The sequence below is a fragment of the Laetiporus sulphureus genome (assembly GCF_001632365.1).
Source record: "Laetiporus sulphureus 93-53 unplaced genomic scaffold LAESUscaffold_36, whole genome shotgun sequence".
In the NCBI taxonomy this organism is placed as follows: Eukaryota; Fungi; Basidiomycota; class Agaricomycetes; order Polyporales; family Laetiporaceae; genus Laetiporus; species Laetiporus sulphureus.
The window spans coordinates 51,233-69,803 of NW_024468545.1; the positions used below are offsets into that span (position 1 = coordinate 51,233).

At 52.8% G+C, this 18,571-nt stretch overlaps 4 protein-coding genes across 4 annotated transcripts; 2 read left to right on the forward strand and 2 right to left on the reverse strand.

The window, feature by feature from the left end:
- Positions 1–312: 312 nt before the first annotated feature.
- LAESUDRAFT_738043 (uncharacterized protein) lies at positions 313–1,907 on the reverse strand (the record flags this gene model as incomplete). The annotated part of the gene is made up of 3 exons (XM_040910846.1): positions 313–838; positions 885–1,681; positions 1,743–1,907. The coding sequence occupies 3 exons, from the start codon at positions 1,905–1,907 to the stop codon at positions 313–315; spliced, it is 1,488 nt and encodes a 495-aa protein (XP_040761621.1).
- A 2,971-nt stretch (positions 1,908–4,878) lies between these two features.
- LAESUDRAFT_751314 (uncharacterized protein) lies at positions 4,879–5,590 on the forward strand (the record flags this gene model as incomplete). The annotated part of the gene is made up of 2 exons (XM_040911659.1): positions 4,879–4,979; positions 5,040–5,590. A coding segment is annotated over exon 2 (549 nt), but the record flags the coding sequence as incomplete, so codon positions are not given.
- A 3,128-nt stretch (positions 5,591–8,718) lies between these two features.
- On the forward strand, positions 8,719–10,383 carry LAESUDRAFT_814303 (uncharacterized protein; the record flags this gene model as incomplete). The annotated part of the gene is made up of 2 exons (XM_040914567.1): positions 8,719–9,103; positions 9,190–10,383. 2 exons carry the CDS (start codon positions 8,719–8,721, stop codon positions 10,158–10,160), a joined length of 1,356 nt encoding a protein of 451 aa, XP_040761623.1. The 3' UTR covers positions 10,161–10,383.
- A 378-nt stretch (positions 10,384–10,761) lies between these two features.
- LAESUDRAFT_728564 (uncharacterized protein) lies at positions 10,762–18,505 on the reverse strand. The gene is made up of 11 exons (XM_040909462.1): positions 17,905–18,505; positions 15,060–17,747; positions 14,200–15,004; positions 13,680–14,147; positions 12,178–13,630; positions 11,997–12,131; positions 11,891–11,947; positions 11,716–11,841; positions 11,545–11,656; positions 11,331–11,484; positions 10,762–11,268 (listed from the first exon to the last, which is right to left on the reverse strand). The coding sequence occupies exons 1-11, from the start codon at positions 18,237–18,239 to the stop codon at positions 11,038–11,040; spliced, it is 6,564 nt and encodes a 2,187-aa protein (XP_040761624.1). The 5' UTR covers positions 18,240–18,505; the 3' UTR covers positions 10,762–11,037.
- Positions 18,506–18,571: the final 66 nt, after the last annotated feature.

Here is an 18,571-nt window from a genome sequence, read left to right on the forward strand (position 1 = left end):
GAAGAGAACGGATTTTGACCCTGCAATGGCTGTATTTCATACCAGGCGGACGTTCCTTGTTTTGAAATTGGTGATCGGTAATCGGACAAAGTTTGTGCACTGTCCTGTTAGCTACGACTAGTGAGCCGATGAGTAATAGCTCGACTGCATTAAAACGATGAATGACTACAAGCAATGCTGAGATAGCGAGATTCCTAGCGACCGAAAAGGCCGTGAATGATACTTGCACGAGGGAAAACCCAGCCAGGTCAGAGCTAATCAATTACTCTGGGGCTCACCATGATCTTCCTTTTCACAACGGTTGTCCAAAACTTACTTCGTCTTCGAACTTTCGCCTGCAAGCTGCCCTTCTTTCCCTGACTGCTCCCTCTGCCCTGCTCTTTCCTTAGCCTGTGCCTCCCACTTCTTCAGCCTATCCTCGTACCACTCCCATACAGCCCTTCCCATCGTCTCCCCACCGAATTCTCCATCGTCTGTGAATCCAGTATGCGATGCAGTCTCAGTAACTCCAGCCATTTCTTTCGCCTTCCCTTTCGCCTTTCCTTTATCTGCCTTTTCCCCGGCTGGAGGAGAGGGTCTCTTTGGCAGTGGCGGCAGAGCCACCTGCACAACAGCACACTCGCGATAGAGAGCACCGGGCTTCAACACCTCCTCATAGAAAGTTCTATTTTCTGTTGCCTCTTGCTTGTCCCGCAGCGGCGCAGAGTTCACAGCAGCATTGACCTGAGCAAAGACGCGTTTCATAGGAGTGGGGAGAAATAGCGCATGTAACACCGACTGGATTGCATTGTCTGGTGACTTTGTGATCACCACAAGAAGAGGTAATAGGACGATGTATCTGGAGGTGATCAGCATCAGAGCAAGCCTCTTGAAACGATACTTACAGCAGAAAACCTGGCAGTGACCACCCTTCATCGGCATTTCGTTCAGCACCGAACAAAGGCGCGATCGTATCCTTGCGACTGATGCCAGGGCTCACGGAAACGGCAATGATGTTGGAGGGATGGTGGACATCTTTCTGGAGCATCTTCTTGTCCTTATTCTTCGTTTCCGTACTTGTGACGTTGCTAGGAGGTGCACCAGCAGGAGCTCGGTTGGGCAACGAATCGAGCACGCGCTGCAGATGGCGAGTCAGCACGGCCGTGCGGAGAGCTCTAGTTCCCTCTTGGACGAAAAGGGATGAAGGTCGACTCGCATCGATCGATGTGAACTGTCTGCCAAATACTGTGGCAGATGCAGCGTAGAAAGGATTCACCACATTGACTATGCGGATATCGCGCTCAACGGGTTCGACGAGTAACGCGGGTAGCAGGAGAGTGACCATCAAGAACGTGGCCAATGATGAGGTCTCTCGTTGTTCGGCCGGGCTGGGTACGCCTTGTGACTTGCGTCGCACGTTGAACAGAGATCCTATTCCATGATACTCATGAGCAAAGACGATAGCATCGAGCCGTTGATCTTGTCCAGTGAGAAAACGAGTGCAGAATTCACGGATAGATGCTGGGTTGGACAGCTCAGCGTGTTCGGCAAAGATGTTCTCGTTGTTGGTTGTCGACCGGAGAAGGGGTATCAAGACGGATGGATATGCATGGTCAAGCGGATACGAGGATATCGCTATGATCTGGGCACCTCGAGACGCCAGAGAGGTGATCAGAGCTAACCCTAGCGGGCTGAACGCACCCTACTAGATGGTAGTTGATTATAAAACTGATCAACGACCATGGAGGAACGGTTTACGCAACTGTAACCAGGATCACTCGAGCATGTAGGTCGCGCTCTCGGTTTGTAGCTCGTCCTTGCGAAAAAGCGTATACAACCACGAGAACCACGGCCGATACAGCCGCATGTATATAGTATTTTGACGGCAGAATAGACGACGCAAGAGAAAAGGCCGCTTGAAGCACCATTGAGCTCCGAATCCTGTTGCGACCGACCGTTGAACACGGCTTCAGTTTTGACTTCGGAAAGCAAGCAGGCTCGCCACTAGGCGTTTACGCAATACGTGGAGTGGAGTGAAAAACAAAGATTGCAAAAATCAGCACGAGTGTTGGGGACTCTGAACAATGGACGAGTGTGCGTAGCGCACTCGAATGACACCAACCAAACTAGTAGTATCCGGCATCATCCGGCGGATGTTTCCCACAAGTCCGACGAGCTCGAACTTTTATGCTACACAGTTGCTTGACACTGAGACACCATCGTTCTGCTGACCAAGTCCTAGATATAGCTCTCGTCCTGAAATCACGGAGTTTTCCGGCCTCTCCCGTGTACACAGTAAGGGGAGTGCAACGGGACGGGCCGACTCCCATTCGGCAATCTACACAGCCTGCACAGATTTATTTTTCCACGGGAAACCTGATGGAAAAATGGTGAAAATATCTTAAGTCTGGATATGGAAATAGTTTGGAAATCGGGTGGAGACAATTGAGTTATGTTACAATTGCTTCACCGAAACATATCAGTATCACATATTTTTGGACTGAAATATCTTCCTTTGGGAAATAGTTTCACTATTGCTGATATGTTTCAGTAAAACAATCATAACATAATTTAATTGTCTCCGCCCAATTTCCAAACTATTTCCATATCCAGACATAAGATATTTTCACCATTTTTGCATCAGGTTTCCCGTGGAAAAATAAATCTATGCAGACTGTGCTATGTGTATTGTTTATCCCTGACAGAGATCTGTTTTTTTTTTATTTTTTTTTATACAATTTATATCCCACCCCGAAGGGGCGGTCGGAGGTGTGTAAATACATGTCTTGTAACAACGGAGGACCAGACGCATCTGGGGGCGAAGAAGCTTAACGTACAGACACCAGGTCCCCACGGACGCAACAGAGCAGGCGTATAGTAGAAGGGCACGAAGCCCGGTAAGCTGTGTCATGGACCACGCAAGCACCGATAACCTAACAAAATGCATATGCCTAACCACACTCAAAAACCGCGCCGCGGTCAGTCCGTTGACTCGTTAGAAACACTGTTTAAGGGGAATCGAACCCCCAAGATACTCCCACCAAACAGTCCTCGTTCACCGCAGAGGCAAAGTGGCGTGCGGGACATGGTGACCAGTTGAACATTGAGGGGGAGCCGGCTGGACCAGGGTTAGTGAATTGCACGACGGCGGGCCGAAGGGCGGAGTGAGTTGGCAGCCAAAGAGATGTCGGGGCGGAGGGAAAGAACTGAGGGAATCGACAGAATGAATGGGTGACGCGCGGCGAACCCTACCACGCAGCAGGCTGGATAAAAACTGATCCCCTGTGTTTAAGTGTTGCTACGCCGGCATGTTGACCCCGTATTCGGTGCGGGCATGCCTTGTGGTGACGGAGGGGAGCGGACGGGGGCGCTAGAAAAGAAGAAGGAAGGAACGTGGTGGAAATTAAAGTCGCACTCGCCCCTACATAGCAACATCCGAGTCGCCAATAGAGGGCAGCGCGGGGCGCTCGAGAGAGGAGGTCGGAGCAGGGCCAGCGCTCCGGAAAGAGGTGCGTTTGGGGCACTGGTCGGAGTCGGCGTGGTGGAGACCACGGCAGTTCACGCAACGCGCATGAGCGCAGGGTTCGGAGGCGGCGCGATTCTCCTTCGCGCACATGGCACACCGAGCGCGGTGCACCGATTCGAGATGGTGGCCAGCACAGACACGGCACCGGGGCGGCTTCGTGCATCCTGCAGCGAGGTGGCCATAACCCCAGCACCTCGTACACTGTCGGAGGCGCGGCTTATCACGCCAGCGCGACGTGGTGACGGGAGTACCGAAAGCGAAGAGGGGGGTCTGAAGGAGGGCAGTGAGGATGGAGCCATCCGGGTCTTCGAAACCGAGGACGACAGACGAGCGAGCACCGTCGATCTGCTCAGGTCGACGTGCCCAGCGCGGAGGTTGGGTGATGTGGAGGCGCGCAAGCGTGGGGTTCTTCACGAGCTCGGTCGACAGAGTCGACATCGAGTGGACAGCGCCGCCAGTGGCTGCCCGGGTGCTGACATTGCTGACGAGAATCCGAGACCACTTGACATCCCTGGAGACATGGTGATCCGGGTCGAGCTTGAGGGCAGCACGGAGGGTCGGGAGATGTTCGTCAATGCGGCGGTAGGAGGTGGCAGGAGGGAAGGCCAGGACGATGTTGCCAGAGGAGCTCGGATAGACCGCAAGCGCAGCCATTCCTCCAGCAGTTGGAATCGCAGCCAGTGCTGCGTTCACATCACTGACCAGTTGGGCAGGGGGAGTCTGAAGCAAGTGGCCCGGCGCGGAGCCAGCAAATCGAACCACGTACCGCAAGGGCTCCGCGACCTGCTTGGGCTTAGGAGCCTTCGGGGTAGCGGGCGGGTTCGGAGTCGTCACGGGAGGAGCCGGACGAGGTTTAGCGGCTGCAGCCGCGTACGAGCGCTTCTTCGGAGTGCCACGTACCTGATGTTGGGGAGGAGGGGGGGCCATCGCCTGCGACAGGGGGGTCGCAGTCACCATTCGAGTCTCCAAGGCATCAAGCCTGGCGTCGAAGGCGGCGCGAAGGCCCTGGAGAGCCGCCGCGAGGTCGGGTCCGGTGGTCGGAGGGGCGGGCTGAGGCGGGGCCTCGACCACCGCTTGGGAGGCCGGTGCCGGGTTGAAAAGTTTGAGGGCTGATTTGAGGCGTTCGGACATTAGAGGAGGAAGGTGCTTGTGCTTGCAGCGCCCAGCCGCCAGCACCAACACTCGTCGAGTGGCCTTCTGTACCGCAAAAACTGCGTCGATGACAGAGTCGAGATCCGCGAGTAAATCAGCGGGACCCTGAGCCGACCAAGGTCGGAGAGCCTGGCGTATCGCCAGTGTAAGAGAGGGGGTCAGGTCAGAAAAATCATCAAGAGAGGCAGAGGGCGCAGGGGATGACCCCCGGGCGCTTGCCGACGCAGATGGTGGTTGCGGTTCAAGATCCATGTGACAGAGATCTGTGAGCATCTGCAAGTTGCAACTCAAGTAGCTCCCTGCGAACATTTCCAGGCTATGCGTATGTGACATGGCGGAATTGACTTGTTGTATGTAGGACTGACGATTTGGTTCCATGTAGAATGTCCGATACCAGCAAAGAGACTTTGGCATCTGAAGTCTCTGAGCAACAACGGCTCTCTGCACAGCTCCAGCTGATCGTGAAGCTTGCTGGTCCCAAGTTTAGCTGCGAACATTGCAAGATCAAGTGGCAGCACTACGTCAGCGGAAGCGACGTGCCGGTCGAGCTGCGTTTCCTCGACGCGATCGCTCTGATGTTGACCAGCGGGAAGCCTGGTGATGACCTCGCGGCAGCTTTCGATCGGCATTTCCGAGGGACAATTCTTGTGCTTGCAAAGAGTGGCATTGCAGACGCCAGAGACAGGTGTGTTGCTACGGACCTCATCCATGCCGTCGCGGAAGCCAGGGATGCACCCGACATTCTGCCGGTCGTTCTTCCCTGTTGCCATCTCGAAATGCAAAAGCGTATCGATAAGCTGCACGAATGCATTCTTCAATTCCTTGCTGTATTTGAAACGGCTGTGGCGCAATTCCGAGGGGCGCCACAAGTCGAAGAGGAGATAATCGCCGAAAACCTGGCTCAGGATGTTCCGGAAGTGCGACATCTCAGTGGTACCTACCGCGCTCATCTTGCCGCGCTCTCCCTGCAGAGCAAAATACTCTGGACCCCGAGAACGAATCGTCATCCTTGCAGGCGTCCATGGCGCTTACCAACAGCTCACACGCCCTCCTAAACTCGATTATCCTACAGGGTGTGGAGAAATCTGCACGTTACAAGGTCGGAGAATGGGGAAAGGCAGCGTATCTGCTCAAGAAACATCTCTTGAAAGTGTGTGCTTATTGGGACGGCGCGTCGTTTGTGCTTGAACATGTGCGCACATACTTTCCCGACGGAAAGATCCGTCACCGTTGGGTTGGCGAGGTCGACTCTGGAGAGGGTGTCTGACATCTCTGCGGCCTATCGAATGCTTATTTCTGAGCGCTTCGAGGCAATGTGACTATCCAAGGCGCTATCGGATCGCGGCTCTTTGGGCAACCTGGATGAACCACTTGAAGTACGCGTGACTCCTCACCCTGAGCTGCGCCTCATCGTTGACATCGATTTGAGAGCGACTCCGAGCGGATTTGACAAAGTGTCGAGTCGAGTCAAAGCACGGTACATCGGACGTCGCAAACGAGCATGCTTTTGCTGCACCCGGTGGATTGACGCATATAATGACATGTTCAATACCCGCTGGGTTTTGCCGCGTGGATATGGGAAGATCGACCCGACGTGGGCACTTGTACCTCTCCCACGGGAATCCTTTCCAGACATGTTGGATACAAAGCATCTGCCAGACTGTGATGTATCTTGCCCGATTGAGGATCATTTAGTACATCTGGTTTGGCAGCTTGTCCCGGAGAGTGAATCTCTATATCAGGAAGATGGCAACGATGAGTTTGGAGCCCTTATATAATACAGACAGTCCATACTTGAAGATGATGTAGCGCAAAGTGTAAATGTCTTCAGGTTGGCAATGTGATCTCTCTACTGCTCACTTCGTGGTCTCAATTAGCTTCCTCACAAGATCAATTTATACGCAAGTATTGTACAATTTCAACAGTCGCGTGAGTTCCTCCGAGCTTGAATGAATGCTCGACACGTACAACCTATTTCAGACAATCATATTTATAAAGCATAACGACACTCCTCCCTGCGATCAGTATGAGTCCATAACGGGGCTTATGTACAAACAGTACTAGGGGAATGAAGATGAACATGAATAAACCGCGGAAAGAAAACAAAATTTGAGGTTGATCGAATTTCGGCCGAACGCCATGTACTAAGTGCTTACCAGTTAAGCGACTAGCTAGTACAATGTATTCCTCAGCGCTTGAAGTTGCAGGAGTTCCGGCTGCAACAAGAGCAATGCATTTATCGTTCGGCTGTTCCAGCTAAGGCAGTGTTCGTCGTGGCTACGGTCAAGAATTCACCCTCCTGATGTAGCCCCTTCCTATATCGATGAGGTGAGATTGGACCAAGGTCCTTCCAATACGTGTATGCGCCGTTCGAGCCGTCCTTCTCTCGGTTGAAGAAGAAAACAACCGTCCGTTCCAGCCTGTGCTTCGGGTCGGACAAGCACCCGGACAAAGTCCAGCGCTACAACCTCCCATGCCCTCGTCTGTAGCGCCAGGGACAGTAGAAAATAAGTCGTAGTGCGTGGAGAAGAGCATACGGTCGGCCTTGAGTCTGCTTCAGACCGTAGGCTGTAAATCCCATGATCATCAATCTGAACGAGGATGTTTGTGCTCTCGAAGGATACGCCACGCTCGTTAGTGACCCAGGATGTATTGAAAATCAGGTCAGAGTCTGATTACGCACTCATGCTCGGCCGCAATTGGTCTGAGCTGCGACAGGAGGTAGTTCGCGTATCGTCGTTCACATGTGAGAACGCCAACATGCAGACCTGAAATGTGAATAACGATCAGCGTGATTCCAGCGGAAAACAATTATAACTTATATGAGCACCTGATACATCTCAATTCTGAAGTACTATTCTCGCGCCGCTTCCAGTACTGTCATCGGCTCGAAACTCACCTCATGCAAGTCTGTGCATTCTCGGTTCACATTCCGGTCTCATCTTCTGGTACATCAGAAAGTCGGTCATGGCACCAGATCAAACAGAATGACAGTGACGAGGATTGGCATAAAGCGACAGGCGCCGTTAGCTGACACGAAAGCTCCAAGTCCATGTTGCTGTCTGAGCATTAAGTTATTGTATGTAGATTGGCTTTATAGGCATGAGCGAGTCGGACCACAGTGGCACATTGGAGGTCGAGTCAATAGTGTACGATAAGACCCAAGTAAGACTTATTGACCAGCCTTCTCGTGTCATATACGTGTGGCATCAATCAATTAGCGGTTGTGGTATGCGCCGAGACTTCAGAGTCATTATCAGGATTCGGTCTTGGTCACAGCACCGTTGCTTGATACCGAAACAAGTCTTGTTCAGTCGTGCACCAGAGGAGATCTAGGGCGCCTTGTACTATCGAGGGAACAACGTCAACACTGTCGGACGTTTCCTGATCCCTGGCTCCGTTCATTAGAAGAAGGTTCAAGGTAGCATGGTCTATTTGAAAATCCCACCGTGACAGCGGAGTACGCACTTTCGGAGTTATATAATCATCTTTCACCTCCGAAACGCGTCCATTGGACCTCGGATGACACGTCAGTGGCTGCGATGTATGGTGGCTGAGGTTCCTTGAGGTTCGTTGTAGCATATCAGAGCATATATCCATTGAACATGCCCTTCTTTCTCTCATAGTTGACTTGAGCTTCTATTTCTGGTCTCATAGACATGTCTGCAGATCTCTCAGAGTTGCTGCACATATTGATTCATTGGATTTGGGCATTGCAGGCATGCCCGATGGGATCTGGGAGAAGCCAGCGGCACGTCAGCGGCATTATTCGGCATGTCTCATCACTTCCATAACGAGGCGACACGGCCTCGAAATGACGTACTACAAGGCATATTTGATATATATCTCCCATATCCTCCCCTCACTGGAAAAAGGAGATCTATCGGTCTGCCTAGGGGGAGCCAAAGGTGACATGACCCCGACCATCTCTGCAGCTCTGCGAATCACCCTCTACACTCCCTCTACAAAGCCATTCCTCGAACCCCTTGGAAATGTTCCCCACGTGCATAACCATGACGGAACTGGCATCACACGAAACTAATCTCTAATCATCTTGTAGGATGCCCACACAATTGCCTATCAGCAAGCAAACCGTGAAGTTGCGGCTCGCTGAAGAGCAAAGGAGGCTCTCCGCGCAGCTCCTACTCTCAGTGAAGCTCAACAACGATTCTGCCGCTTTTGAATGCCAAGATTGCAAGTACGGGACGTTGAATATTCGTGACCGTCGGGCAGCGGACGTGGAGATGCCTATACTTGACTCGATCGCTTTATTGTTGACAACGGGGCAGCCAGGCCGCGACCTTGCCGTAGCATTGGACAAACGGGATGCTAACTGGACACTCGTACTAGCGACAAACCACAGCGGTCCCACTGACGAAGAGAGGAAGGCCGCTGATGCTTCGTTCTTGCCATCAGGAGCGCCACAAGTGTCGCTGAAATTATACCGTCTGTCCTCACGCATTGCAACTTGAAAGTACAGCGGCGTATAAGAAAACTGTACGAGTGCATTCTCAAGTTCGCTTATGAGTTAGGAACGCCTGTGCAGTCTGCAGGTGCTCCCATAGTTGGAGGAGACACACGTCACGCCGGACAGGTCCAGAATACTTCGCTGGATTCAAGACTTTCCCTGGACGAAAGGAGCCGGTTGCTTATCGCAAAGGTCTCCCGCCTAAGCGCACTCGATATGGATCTCAGCGACAGTCCCTCATCACTGCAATACTTCTCCGAGCTCATCGAAGCCTCAAAGGCCCTCCTAGACTCAGCCCTCCTACAGGATATCGCAGTGTACGGACGCGTCTACGATGAAGCATGGGAGACAGCGGCACAAACGGCCAAAGTCCGCCTCCTCAACGTGTACGCATATGTAGACGGCGCATCTGCCCTTTTCAAGCGCCCGTGCGACCCATTCCTTCGCAGTCAAATCCGGCATCGCTGGGTTGAAGAGCCATTCCCCCACTCGGCAGAAGGTGACTACAACATTTCGCGAGCATTCCTGGAGGCGGTCGTTCACGGGTTGGGAGAGAAGAGACTACCTGATGCACTTTCACACCTCAGTTCATTGGATAGCTCAGAAGCATCACTCACATTGCGCACTACTCTCCACCCCGAACTACGCCTCATCCTCAATATTGACGCGCAGCACCCTCCGAATCAATACGACGAGAAACTGCGCACCGTGCAAGCAATTGGACATTGCAAACGAGCGTGCCTTTGCTGCACTCGTTGGATTGAATGTTACAACAGCGCCTTTAGGGCTCAGTGGGCGTTGCGGTATGGGTACGGAAAAATGGACCCGACATGGGCATATCCAGGTCTTTCGGCATCATACTTCCCTGAGACGCCAGCGCCGATCTCGGAAATGGATTTTGACGTGTACTGGCTGGTTATGGATCATTTGCAACACTTGCTTGTTGCGGCCGCAGATGATGTCCCCATCGACGCAGACGAAGAAGAATATCAAGAAACGGATCATGAAATTATGCTCCTCACGGCGCAACTGTGACGAGTACAGTTACAATCAGCTACAATGAATATGCCGTTCATTACGTGATGAACTGGACCGTTGCACAAATGCACCACAACCCATCATATCGCCATGTTCAGGCCACACGAACGAGCACTTCCGAGAAATATCATACAGACAGTCAACCATCACGTTCCAAAGAAATCTCGACAGTAATAATACATACTGTGGCTCGAAGCCTTTCTCTCAGCATCATGTAAAGGACAGCCAATATTATCTGAAGAATGATTGCACCGAAAAATGGCAGTCGAATCCATCACAATGCTCAGTAACGTGCACAAAAGGGACGATGCTAGAAAAGCCCGCTTGAAGCACCGTTGAGCTCGGATCCTGTTGCGACGGACCGCTGGACTCGGCTTTGGCCTTTGTGTAAAAACAGGCAAGCAGGCTCATCACTAGGCAAGTACGCAAAGATACGTGGAATGGACTGATGTACAAGGATTGCAGAAGTCAGCTCGAGCGTTGCTTGTTGAGGTAGTGGGAACCGACAAGATGGCAAGACGCGCGCGCTGAGATGCCCAGCGTTTTAAATGGCACGGTGTTCACGCCTCTCGTCCCCCATGAGATGAATGGGGTATATAGAAATTGCTCCATCTCGCAGAACAAAATGTGGCGAGTTAAAGAGGGGCGATTGATCTATTATGACATACTAATACCATTAAGTAACCGAACATGATGCAGCCCAAGTCCGAGTAGTTCTACCATGTGGGTATAACGAGTTACTATACGTACACTACCATTGATATGTAAAGCGGCAGACTCATAATGAGCAAATGCACAAGGAAACGTAAGTCCATGAGCCACAACATACACTGCGACCAATTTCACACGGGATGATAACGTATAGTCGGATATTTCACGCAGACACTGCAAAGGAGAGAGAATGCGGACTGCCTAGATTTACCTCCAGTACTGGAGGCTGAGAGGGTAGCTTGAGATCATCGTCGTCAGGAGATTGCGGACCATTGTTGCACAGCAGGTCCTCGTCTTCATCCTCCTCGGGGATGGGCTCCTCGAGTTCATACTCGTCCTGATCTCGCTCCAAATCAACCTCTTGTTCTTGTTCATCGTCGAATATGGTATGATACTATGATAAACAGAGGTCAGTGAAATATATCACGCTACAGTAGAAAATGTAGCACCGCTCACATGAGCGATGAGTAATTTAGTAACCCGATGGCCAGCGCTCATATTGGCGAAGAACAAGCTGATATCATTATTCGGTGACCTGAGAAGGTTGGGACTAAACACGGTAGCAAGCGATTCGGCCGTCATCTGATTATTCTCCTCATAGTCAGTTACTCTGAAACGCAATTTAGGACGAAGTCAGCATTTCTGTCGACAATCAAGGACAATTACCAACTTATCGAGATGCTCAACAATGCGTTTCAGGAGGTCGAACTGAGAGCCGGGCAAAGCATGCACCGCTTTTCGAACACCAGAGAGCCTTTCCGGGAGATCGACGCCATCTCGTGCTGCAACATCTCGCGCTTAGTTAACTGATGCGTGAACCGCAGCTTTCTGCAACCCTTACCTGCAGCTTCAAGTATTTCGTTATATGATGGTGAAGGAAATATACCTCCAGGCAAGACGCGGAACCAAGACTTGATAAGGTCACAGACGGCGTGAATGTCCGTCGAAGAGGTGATGGGCCATTCGCCTGGAGTCATTCGGTGAGATAAGCTTACAAAGTGCACTGACGGACTCGCCTCTATTGAGAGCATCCTTGTAAGCATTGACCTCAGAGTGTGCACCAGCGATGCGATCTAGAACCGACGTCAGACATATCATATGTACATCATGTGCGCCACGCACAGATGCCGACTTCCATAAGGCCTCGTGCTTCCACTTCGGCGATCAAGCGGTCTAACACTGAAGGAATAGTGCCAGGTTGAACCTCGCCATTGATCGCCTCTCGTCGGAGCAGGAAGTCGAGCTCCACGCCAAAAACTGTATAGACGTGAGCATTAATAACAGTCACATCCACGTTACGCACCAGCGTGAGGATCTCTAGAGGCAGCGGTAGGCTGGCTAAGAAGGTGATCAGCAAGCTGCACCTTAGAGTTCTGTCCGAGGTAGGTCAGACGACGCTTGGCGGCTACATTCGACACATGCTGGATGATATCCATCCACTTCTTCATCTCAGCTTTGCCAATAGCCTGTAGAAGGTAATGGCCCCCGTCCTCAGTGTCGAGCTGGAAGGTGAAAGACCGCTCGTTGTTGACGAACTGAGCCACCCGAGCGTCGACGACGCTCAGCACTAAAATTGGCTTGTGCATCGGAGTGAAATCTAGCTCAGCCGGTGAACGTTTCATCGCCGATGCTATACTATCAGAGGAGAATGCGCTCGAGATCGGTCGCATGAGCTGGAAGAATGCAGACGAAACGCTCTTCTTGTTCCGATGCTGTTTTGGGGTCGGTGCAGGTGGCCGTCTAGTGTTCATCGCCTTCGTCAGATATTCTTCTCGCTTGTCCTTTTGTTGCTGCTCTTGCCTCTTTTCTCTGCTCAAACGATCACGTAGATGACGGTCGCGCCTGTTTTTCTCCTGCTGGAGAGCGACCAATGTCTGGAAGGGACGGTGAATCTTCTTCGCGCCGAGGATACCAGCTTGCGTAGCTTCACGGTAAGCTTCTTCCCGGATGGTACGCAGATCAAAATACATGGCGGAAACTTCTCTTTCAATGGTGCTTAGGCGTTCGAGATCGCGCCTGTCTATAATACGGCGTTGTCGAGAGCGCACGGCCGCTGAGCCAGATACGCTGGAGATGAGGGTATGAAGAGATCTCCGCTTATCATAGTTGACCAGACTCGACGCGCCTTCCTGCGCAGACTCCAGCACGTCAGGCATCATGATGACTTCCACCATCCTCTCCAAGATCCAGCCGATGTCAACCGTCAGAGGGCTACGCGAGGCGACAGACGTTATGGCTGGTTTGCTGATCAATGCTGCTAGCGTATCGCATGTCGTTAGGCGTCCTAGCGCGACATTTTGCCATGCGCGGTAGTGCGCACGACTTTCAACACTGACGATAGCGGACGTCAACACCGTTTCAACAAAGGACCGGACGCAAGGTCGCTCAGCCAAGGGCACCTGGGCAGCAAATGATTCAGCATTCCGCAGGCGACAAATCTCGACGGCGCGGAGCATCAGCTCCATTCGGGACTCTCTGCCACGAAGGCCAAGCTTCGCAGCTGCCAGTTTGCTGACCAACCATCTGCGCAATGTGGTGAAGGCTCGTACGCATGTCCGTATAGACTGTGGTAGCATGCGGTGTAACGATCCTTGAGCGAGCTCGGATATCATGGTCGAAGGCTCGACTTCGGTGATGTAGGAATCCATGAACTGAATATCGACTTCGTCGTAGATCGAACTTGGCTCGCGAGATAGGAACCAGCCCGTTTTGTCTGCTGACTGGACTTCCAGTAGATCGGAGGTCACGAATAGGTCCTAACATGACTGTTAGTTCATCTTGCTCTCTGCGAGTAGTTCGGCTTACCTCTTGGCTGACATTCCGGAACGTGGAAGATGCCATCGCATCCAAATTGTTGACGAGCTCTTCTGCGTCGATGCGGTCGATATCTGGAGCGTCCAGCCCAAAGCTCTGACTACTTGTTGATTCAATGATGGAATCCTGCAACGAGGGGACCGGAGTGGGCCTCATTGTCTGCGAGCGGAATGTCAAATCAAGGGTCTTCTTCAACTGCTCCAGCAGGCCGAGAGACCGTTGCTTATGTGCGTCGTCATCCAGTAGATGTTGCCATAGCTCCTCCGTGCAATGGGCAAGGAAGGATTCGAACGACGAGTGCAGCTGTAAGTCATCGAGTACGTCTTGCGCGCCTCCTCCACGATTGATCCACTCGTTCATGGTCTCAAGAATCTCAGAACGTCGGCGGACTACATCATTAACCTCGCGCACCGTCGGTGATTGCGATAAGCGTGCACTGAAGTATCGCTTGCGTAGCAGCTAAAAACAAGTAAGAATGGGCTCCGTTGTACGACATTTGGAAACGACGGACCTCAAACAGGACCTGAGGAGTGACGAAAGTCCTGTACACACTCCACCATATAGTCGAGAAGTCGTCCATATCCACTTTGACTTCGCGTGTCTTGTTATCAGAAAGAGGCATTTCTCCATTGTCATCTGCAACAGAGACGGAGACGCCTGGAAGACCGTGCACGAGGATGTCCACCAATCGATCGAGTGTACCAGCCTGCACAACAACGCGGAGAGACTTTTCCGAATTCACCTCGGAGATGACGAGGCTAGTCCGCTGCGATATAGATGGCAGAGAGTTGCGCCTAATCACACTTGGTTTCCTGTCTAAATTCGGGGGAGACCCTGGAGTTACACGAATAGAAGGGCTCCGGCTCAAGCTCATTTCTGTCTTGGAGGATTCCGCCACTAAACTTGGGGGTCGTGAACGTGAACGGGACGTCGTCCGTGACAAGGATGTTGGCTCCGGCGAAGGCTGGACGAGGAGCAGCAGATCGCCATCGAAAACCGGGAGGACCGTGCCACGCAGGTCTAAACCATTCGACTTGAATGTTTGTGCTCGCATCGAGCCATCGGCTGCTGGTCTCAACCAGATCTCGCGTGCATTCTGCAGATCCTGCATACTGATGCTTGCACTGCTTTCCAGGCGACCGCGGAACAAGTGCTCTCTATTGATGAACGTCACCGCGGGTAACGGCTCGGGAAATAGGACTGCAGTCAAGGGGTGAAACGTTGGCGAGCTATTGGTGCGGGCCCAGTACAATGGTTCAAACAGGCCTTTGCGGCGAGGCTCGGCAGCAAGCGACAAAGACATGAATTGATCGATGCTGTGTGACATTGCGAATTGAGTGCCAAAGCTGGAGATATATACGTCGCACTTACCGAACAAATTTCGACGCCATCGCATTCAGGCTTCGTCCTTCAAATGAACTTCGCCACAAATCGGTCAATGCCTCGACATCGTGGGTCTCCTCTGAACTGTCTGCCACAGACTGCTTGCTACACAAAGCGAAGGTGGTCCGAAGCGCTTCGAAGCGCGCGCGAGCATCAGACAGAGATTCAATCCTCCATTCATTCTGACCATCGATGCGCGCTTTCTCGAGAGATGCCTTGATACGACGCCTAGAATCTTCCGCCCATGGAATTACCAGTGGAGTGCCCGATAGCGAGGCGCCGCTCCTCTCTTCGACATGGACCCAGGATTGAACCAACGACATAACTTCAGGACCCACGCGCTTCCAGACTCTTTCTAGACGTGCAACAGGACGCGAACACAGAGCAGCAAATATCGCCCGCCAGGAACACTCATCTCCTGTCTTGCGGCACAGCTCGCCGACCTTTGCCCAGGCAGCGATAACTCCTGCCCGAGTAGACGTGCGGGAAGCGGGAGCATGCCGTTCCTCGGACCCGACAGTCGGTGAAGTCGAGGACCCACTGCTCTCGGGAACTAGTATCTGGACCAGGACCATCCTAGTGAGCCAATGAGGTTGGTCATCGCGGCCGAAGAAAGCCGCAAATGTTGTATGAGAGGTTGTTTGGCCACGTCCGGCAGCAATGCCACTAGGAGCGAGAGAATCAGTTCCAAGACATAGATCCACGGTCAGGTTATCGGGCACATTCTTGAACAGAGACTGGTTGAATACCGATAGACTATGTGCCAGCAGCTGCGCGTCCAAACTTATGAGGATATCCCTCGTGAGTCCGTCGCGTTCGAGCGAAGCGAGGAGGGTCTTGGTCGCTCGGACTGCTGCCATGCCTGCAATGGAAGGAGGTTCTCCAAGTGCCTCCACGATTGACATCATCTTGTTTGGTCGAGGGGAGAACGCGCCTAAATCAGGGGAGAGCTCTAAGCCACCAGCTCCTGCAGGATTGAGCTGAGGAGAAGCAGTATATAGCGCTTGCATCGATGACGTCTGCGGGATTCCTCCCAATTTCGAAGTAGCCTCGAAGTTGGCAGGGAAGTCCGGGATTGAGTCCTTCCGCCAATTCTCCCAAGCGTCTCGGTTGAAGGGCGTCCCGTAGTATGTGAGGTATTGAGCAGCTAGCCAGCGTACTCTGGCGCGACTGTCGTCCTTCGATTTCTCTTCGGCCCCATTGACAAAATTCGAACAGCAGCGCATGAACTCTGTCTCGAAGTCTCCACGGCCTACCAGTACGGGTGAGCTGAACACGACTGTTGCCGCGAATTCACACCAACTAGCTTGACTCTCAGACAGCCCGAGGGAATTTTCCCTCAATTCACTGTCAGATACACGTGATCCCTGACCATCGACACTCTCCGGTTTTGAAGTTATTGCGTCGGGAAATGTCGTGGCAAAGACAGCTTCGTGAACAAGAGCCTCAAGGTTTCCTCCCTGGACACGACCTGCAGCGATAAGCAGCGATGGATGCGTGTTTCGTCCCCAGTACGCTCTTCGCTTGTGCATATCCTGTCGATCTCGCAGCCGACCGCCCCTCTCTACACCCCCTTCTTGAGTGTCATGTTGTTCGGCATCCCCGTTGACAACGCCCTCGTCTTCAAACAGCGTGACTAGTTCTGTGGCGAACAGCTCCTTCACCGCCGCACTGCGATCGCTGGGAGGCTTATAAAAATACAGCTTGGAGCCCTTCAGGACCAGCTTGAATGGCTTCCATCCTTTGGACAACGCGCCTTGCCCTCCGCTCATATACGAGTAGTTGGCACGCATGTTCATCACCGCAGGGGAGAAGTCCACGAGCCTGTTCACAAATCCCGAATGGTACACCACCTGTGACGTGCGCTTCTCCGACTTGGAGCCAGAACCATCACTCCGCGAGTCGGTCTTTGGCGGAGCGAGATAGACAGAGGCAGGCGGCACAAGTTCGCGGGAAGGGGAAACGTTGACGGGGGATATAGTCTTCCCTCCGCTCCCGCTTCGGCTAAAGGGAAACGGCGATCGCGCAGACGCTGCGCTGCTCCCGCCTGACAACGACTTCTCTCGGTCTCTATCTGTCTGACGATCAGATGTTGCCGAACCCTTCTGCCGCGGACTGGGGGGAGGCTGGAGGGCGACCTTTGGGGCAGCGAGCTTGGAGGTCAGCCGAGGCGTGAAGGAATGAGAACGTGCATGGACGTGGCCGCTACCATTGGATGTGACAAGAGTGAGCGCGGCACCGGTGGTACTTGTAGGAGAGGATGTAGCAAGTTGAATGCTGGGGCGCGAAGGTGGAGAAGCGGAGAGCGGTTCAGACGGAGACTGCGAGATTACGGGGAAAGGGTAGTTCTTCTGCGCTGACATTACAGATGATGAAGTAGGCGAGGGGGCATTGCTCATGCTTCCGACGCTTCCACCTCTGTTGGTCCTATACTGATCGATCTTGTCATGAATTGTCGTGTCGATGGGCGTTAGTATGGGGGAGGATCTCTGATAAGAGAGCTTGCCAAGGTCATCGGCGGACTTGGACCATGGCTTGCGGGAGATGTTGCGCAGATCACCGAGACCACGGGAGAGGGCCGGCTGAGAGGGGGACGAAGAGGTCCGAGGAGATGCTTTTCCGGACAACTCGTCGTACGCACTGTGATCGTGCGTGAGAGAAAGATCGAGAACCGACCTGCGAAGTGCCATAGTTCAGCTCTGCAGTCAAGGGAATCGTGAAAATATGACACTGCTGAACTACATGAAGCAACCATAGAACAAGGAGCGAGTGACACGTCTACTGAAACTGTCCACGAAGGTCACTAACACATGAAAACGCCTGAATCACTCACCTGCTGGCAGCAGTCATCCTCTTATCCGTTGGCGTACGCAGGTTCTCCAGAAAAGGGCGAGGATCAGTGGGGTGGGAGATCTTGGGTTTCCGCCCTGTCGCGCCCGAGCTGGTGCTCGTCCGCGGCTCATTCGAGCTGACAGAGTTGCGACCCCCATTTGCGGAGGTAGATCGGTTGAACCACTTCGTTGGCCGCGTAAGGAACTGCGTGAAACCGTTCGCCGGAGAGGCAGAGCGAGACGAAGGAGACGTGCCAGGGGATGTGCCGCCCGAGCCAGGGAAGGTGATGTCCGGAGGACTGAGCGAGTTGGACGATGCCCCACGTCGCGGGGCCATGTCGACGTTTCAGAGCAAGGAGAGTCTGGTAGCAAAGGAGGGTGATGAGAAGTTCCAAACTCGGAATGGTATACGTCCTGTGCTTGATGTCCACTATGATGTCGGTACTGCGGATATAGTCTACGACCGCTACGAAGCGCGCGCAGATACCAACAGACCAGCCAGTTGGAGAAGCAGGTATCGAACAATGGACAGTAGCAAGTATCGACGCACGCAGTGCAATGGGTATAAGGAAAAGATCTCCTCGTTCGCTGCTGCTGCAGTGCTACGCACCTAAGCTGCTGTGACCAAACTGGGCTATGCAATTTGCCGAAGCACTCACACCCGGTTAT

Excerpts from the sequence above, each read along its gene's own strand:
- LAESUDRAFT_728564 (XM_040909462.1), bottom strand. The coding sequence starts at position 18,239 with ATGGCCCCGCGACGTGGGGCATCGTCCAACTCGCTCAGTCCTCCGGAC. Across the intron at positions 13,631-13,679 it reads TCCGGAATGTCAGCCAAGAG|GACCTATTCGTGACCTCCGA; the intron begins GTAAGCCGAACT and ends CAGTCATGTTAG. Across the intron at positions 11,485-11,544 it reads ATTGTTGAGCATCTCGATAA|AGTAACTGACTATGAGGAGA; the intron begins GTTGGTAATTGT and ends ATTGCGTTTCAG.